The sequence below is a fragment of the Belonocnema kinseyi genome, chromosome 5, assembly GCF_010883055.1.
Source record: "Belonocnema kinseyi isolate 2016_QV_RU_SX_M_011 chromosome 5, B_treatae_v1, whole genome shotgun sequence".
Lineage (NCBI taxonomy): Eukaryota > Metazoa > Arthropoda > Insecta > Hymenoptera > Cynipidae > Belonocnema > Belonocnema kinseyi.
This window is the reverse complement of record NC_046661.1, coordinates 106,066,792-106,072,438: the sequence shown is the minus strand read 5'-3', so window position 1 is coordinate 106,072,438 and position 5,647 is coordinate 106,066,792. Positions and strand designations below refer to the sequence as shown.

Here is a 5,647-nt window from a genome sequence, read left to right as displayed (position 1 = left end):
AGATGTCAGTTAATTTCGGTGACAGGAATTTGGATGATAATCGACTTAGCCCTTATACTCCCAACCTCTGAAGTATTAAATTACAGTTTTATGTTGAAAAAAATAGTAAATAAAAAAGTGTCAAATATATTTCTTGAATTTTGTGTTTAAGGGGGAGGTCCCGAAAAAGACGAAGACGAGGAAGTTTTTAAAGATTGTGTTGCGTGGGGTATGGTCGTGAGTGTGACGGCCGGGCGATGACGCACCATCACCGTCCGCCTCCATCGCCACGAGTCCTTCAGGACTCACCCAATTTCCTCGTCCCGATCCCGCTTCTGGTCCCGGTCCCGATCCTGGTCCTGGTACCGCGCGCGATTCTTCCCTGGCCGCAGAAACTTGCGACCCAAGATCAGATCCGTTATTTGAGGAGGCATGAGAGATCGTACTCGTCATCGCGATCATCTTGGTCAAGCGATGCCCCTCGAAGAGGCCCAAGGATTGCTTCCACCAAGTTCCAGGACAGGTAATCAAAATTTGCATGCTTATATTAATTCCATTTTATTATAAGAAAAGGTTTTATTTAAGATTCTTGTTACCGACAGTAACCGAAACATTTGCTTTGTTGGTTCTGTACTATTATTCTCACCTTTCTTGAACTTGTTCTCCAGTAGACCCTGTTTTTCATTATCAATGGCGAACTAAGTCGGGTACCTGCTGAGATAAAGATGCTATAAATTAACGTAATATTACTTTTAAAAAATTTTTCTCTGCTATTGTATTCTGGGTACAACATTAGGAGCATGATGTAGTTTGAAGGTGACAATAGTTGCCTCTGGATGTTTTCTTAGAGCTACCATTTACCACTATAAACGCCTTTAGTTGATTAATTACCAATTGTCTAGGGAATTCCTCATAGCGCGATAGATGTAAAATAAAACCGCCTTTTGAGTTGATTCCGGTACCCTAATGACTCCTAAATGTTCAAGATGTTTAGTGCATTTTTCATAAATACTGCACATTGTTCGTACCCGATATTACAATTGGATGGAGGGATACATGTTTCACATTTCTCCATGTTGTCTTTACTTTATGCTTTAGCTCGCTATAGTTATAGACCTTCGTTCTATAGGTTGTTAACAAATTCCGGTTATTGTTTAAGGAATATTAATTATATCGACCCTTTCACCTTTTCTCTCACGAATTACGATGCCTACTGGCTTGGCTAAGATACAATGATCCGTCTGGATAGGAATATCCCAATCTAAGATGTATTTTTTGTTTTATAAAACGGGCAATGGAATTTATCTATAAGGAAATCGTTCCGTTGTTGGAAGCAGGACGCCTTTTTTCAGCCACATATTAACTTCCTCACTATCCACCTCATGTTGATCTAACATTCTTAGGGTGTTCACCGTACAGGGCTTTTTGTCTCCATGGCGTTTCTAACTTCTTTTTTGTTTCTATTCTGCTATTACATGATTGCTCTAAAGTATAATATAATTACATGTAATCGAGAGCCGCTTTACAGATGGTATTGTAAAACGCAACATGTCAGTTGTTGTGAAAATAGTCTCAGGACATTATTGCTTGTGACTTACATAATTTTTTGACATCTAAAACGCCCCTACCACCTCTATATCTTGGAATAACTACATTTTCGATCATCAAATTTTTGTGGTAAATTCGATGCCTTGTCATTTCTACGCGGATGGTTCTGTTTAACCTAATTGACAATCCCAAAAGAGAACATAAGAACAGGGCTGGTATAGGATTTTTTTCCCTAATCTTGTTTGCCAAGTTAAGGGAACTCTTTGCAGCCACTCTGTAGCTTGTAGTGAAGTTAGTCGTTAAGATTATCCTAACTTTTGTAAGCTAAATACCCTTAGATTCGAGAATACCCAGGTTTCTACATATATGACTCGCCCTTAGCCATCGCCTGGATGTCATTCTCGTGTTCGTTCTACTTTTCTGGTAAAATACACTGTTCTGCAATTATCTAGTCCGAACTCCATGTCGATATCATTGGAAAACTGCTTCGTGATATCCATCACTTGCTGCAGCTTATGGTGTGAAGTAACGTATAACTTCAGGTCATCAGCGTACACATAATGGGTCATACATAAAACATCTTCATGCCCATATATTTTAAACTCGAAAGTCATCTTGTTTAGGGTTCATCCATGGTTATGCATACTCAAAGTACTTAACTTGTATACTTCTAAATATCATCGTACGACGTCGAAATTTTATGATGCGTGAGCAGATTTTGTAATGCTTTAAGAATTTAATTAAAAGTAATGTGTTCGATGTATGCCATATTCAAGTTTCTTTGATGCTTCATATACGAGCTCACGTTATGGCGAGAGCCTCTATGGCCAATAGATCTTTACGGCCCCGCAAGTTTTTACAACATTCTTTCTTTTGCATCGAAAATATACCTAACGGCAATGATAGCTAAAAGGTATTTATAAATTGTTGGATGACAGGTTGTATGTCAAAGTTAGGATGAATTTTGAATGTCTGGTTTTCTAGGCAACATACACGTAGTGCCTTGGAGCATGAAGCGTGGCATTAGATCGATCAGTTCGTTGATCTTCTGAAAACACCTTGACAGCGCAGGATGCAAAATCGTCAGGTAATTATTTCAAAAATGTTGTATCATGTGCGGACCTATAGTTCACAGAAAAAACGAAAGATAATGTTCACCTCGATTTCAGGTAAAAGATTCACCGCAACAAAAATTAATCATACCGGATAAACTTGACATGAATCAAAGATAATTTCCGATTTTTAATCTTGCAAAAGCCATCAGGGTTACAGACAAAAGATAATAAAATTCAACCGATTTTGCCATCTTTGGAAATCATCAAAAACACGTATATTAAGGAAATTTATCATTCCTGGATATTCAGGAGGCTCCTGATGTTCAGAAGAACTGTATAATCGCTACAAGTGCTAAGGCAAAGCTCAAACTCCGAACATGAGGATCCGCGAGGGTCCGGAGCGTAGTTAACATTACTGAAATAACTTTTACCTCAATCATATTAATATACATTATATTATATAGATTAATATACAGGCTCGTGGCTACCGAACGAAAGGTACATCAAGCTAGCACCTCCACAATCGAATTTTTGAATTTTTCATAGCTCAGAATTTTGGGCTTTTTTTGGGCTGCAATAAAAATTTTTGGGCTCCTTTACTTTTTCCAAAAAATCAATTTTCTTGTGGAGGTGTCAGCTTACATTAACCCAGAACCTCCACTTCTTTAAATCACTAAATAATAATAATTCAATTACACCAGAATTTTGGGCTATTTTTGGGCTCTTAAAATCCGCAAAAAAAATTTTCCCCAAACCAACCCTTAACTTCCAAAATCAAACCCCTTCAAAAAATTGAAATTTTTCAGTAATTTATTAACGGGCTCATTTTTCTAGAATTTTTCAATGGTAATAGAGTCTCTGATTTTCGGGCTCCTCGAAAATACACGCTACGATTTTTGGGCTTCAACCATTAACGTCAAAAATCAACTTCTTTCTACCACGTAAATATAAATAATTTTCGAGGATCCCAAAAATCAGAGACTGTGTTCCCATAGAAAAATTCAAGAAAAATTTATTTGCAGACAAAGTTGTATTTACGTGGTGGAGAGGGGTTGATTTTTGACGTTAAGGGTTGAAGCCCAAAAATCGTAGCGTGTATTTTCGAGGAGCCCAAGAATCAGAAACTCTATTTTCATAGAAAAATTCAAGAAAAATTTATTTGCAGACAAAGTTGTATTTACGTGGTAGAGAGGGGTTGATTTTTGACGTTAAGGGTTGAAGCCCAAAAATCGTAGCTTGTATTTTCAAGGAGCCCAAAAATCAGAAACTCTATTTTCATTGAAAAATTCAACAAAAATTTATTTGCAGACAAAGTTGTATTTACGTGGTAGAGAGGGATTGATTTTTGACGTCAAGGATTGAAGCCCAAAAATCGTATCGGGTATTTTCGAAGAGCACAAAAATCAGATACTCTATTTCCATTAAAATATTCTACAAAAATTTATTTGCTGACAAAGTTGTATTTACGTGGTAGAGAGGGGTTGATTTTTGACGCTAAGGGTTGGAGCCCAAAAATCTTAGCGTGTATTTTCGAGGAACCCAAAAATCAGAAACTCTATTTCCATTGAAAAATTATACAAAAATTTATTTGCAGACAAAGTTGTATTTACGTGGTAGAGAGGGGTTGATTTTTGACGTTAAGGGTTTGAGGCCAAAAATCGTATCGGGTATTTTCGAGGAGGCCAAAAATCAGCGACTCTATTTCCATGAAAATATTCCACAAAAATTTATTTGCAGGCAAAGTTGTATTTACGTGGTAGAGAGGGGTTGATTTTTGACGCTTAGGGTTGAAGCCCAAAAATCAGAGACTTTATTCAAGCTCTAAAATTTAATAAAATTTATCTTTTGACAATTTCATATCTGCGTGTTGCAATGGGGTTAATTTCATACTGTAAGGGTTGGAGCCCCAAAATCGAAGTGGGTATTTTCTGAGAGCCCAAAAAAAGCCCAAAAATATCCCGTTAATAAATAACTGAAAATTTTCAATTTTTTGAAGGGGGTTGATTTTGGAAGTTAAGGGTTGGTTTGGGGAAAATTTTTTTTGCGGATTTTAATAGCCCAAAAAAAGCCCAAAATTCTGGTGTAATTGAATTTTTATTATTTAGTGATTTAAAGAACTGGAGGTGCTGGGTTAATGTAAGCTGGCACCACCACAAGAAAATTGATATTTTGGAAAAAGTATAGGAGCCCAAAAAATTTTATTGCAACCCAAAAATAGCCCAAAAAAAGCCCAAAATTCTGAGCCATGAAAAGTTCCAAAATTCGATTGTGGAGGTGCTAGCTTAATTTACCTCCAAAAGAAGAAGAACGTGGCGTGTTAGTCGTCGAGCGCGAGGTCCCGGCTCCTTTGGGCGAGTTTTCTGGCATGTCACTGATTGGCTACTTGCTCGACGCTGTCATGGGATTGGTTATTTCGAATCTCGACTTGCTCTTTCCGCCCGTGGTGCCTGTTTGAGAGAAAGATGCAGGGACGACTCAATGAGTGTTCTGTTACTAATAGAAAAAATATCTACGGGGAAGACCCGCAGCATTGCCGATAAATGAGGAGTGTCCGCATTGGCAAAACATATAGCAACAAGTCTAGGAAAATAAGACCTGCTTTTCATCCTCACCACGGGAGTCTTGAAGTAGTTGGGCTCTTAGTCCAGTGCTTTAAGCGACAAGGGCCCAGTTAAGGAATGTGAGGACTTCCTGCCACAAAAGAATTACTGGTGCAGACCCAAGTATAACTCCTGGCTACTAAGTTCGATTCCAAAGCCTAGAGAAAATGATCCGCAGTCATCCCTGGTTCTGGAGGCATCTCAGGCTTCCATCCAGGTTCCGGAAATATTGGCCCCAGCAAACGGAAAGGCGGGATTTAAATTCAAATTCAAATCTCGATTCTTAACTTGGAGTGTCAGCATCGAGTAGATCCCAGTGCTCTGAAGGCCTTACAGAGTTATAAAAATCCCTCGTTGTCCCTCGTTAAGAGTATTAATGAGGCGAGGTCATAAATAATAAACAGAGAAACAAAAATTGTACGAGTTAATCCTAAATTCTTAAAATAATCCTAAATGTGCCCTTGG

General features: G+C 38.0%; 1 protein-coding gene across 1 annotated transcript in view; it reads left to right on the top strand.

The window, feature by feature from the left end:
- Nucleotides 1-311: 311 nt before the first annotated feature.
- The window catches only part of LOC117173444 (potassium voltage-gated channel subfamily KQT member 1-like), a 73,613-nt gene continuing 68,277 nt past the window's right edge, over nucleotides 312-5,647 (top strand). The window contains exon 1 of the mRNA XM_033362019.1: nucleotides 312-502. Within this exon, the coding sequence (XP_033217910.1) occupies nucleotides 412-502 (91 nt within the window). The 5' untranslated portion in view covers nucleotides 312-411. The remainder of the gene's footprint in view (nucleotides 503-5,647) is intronic.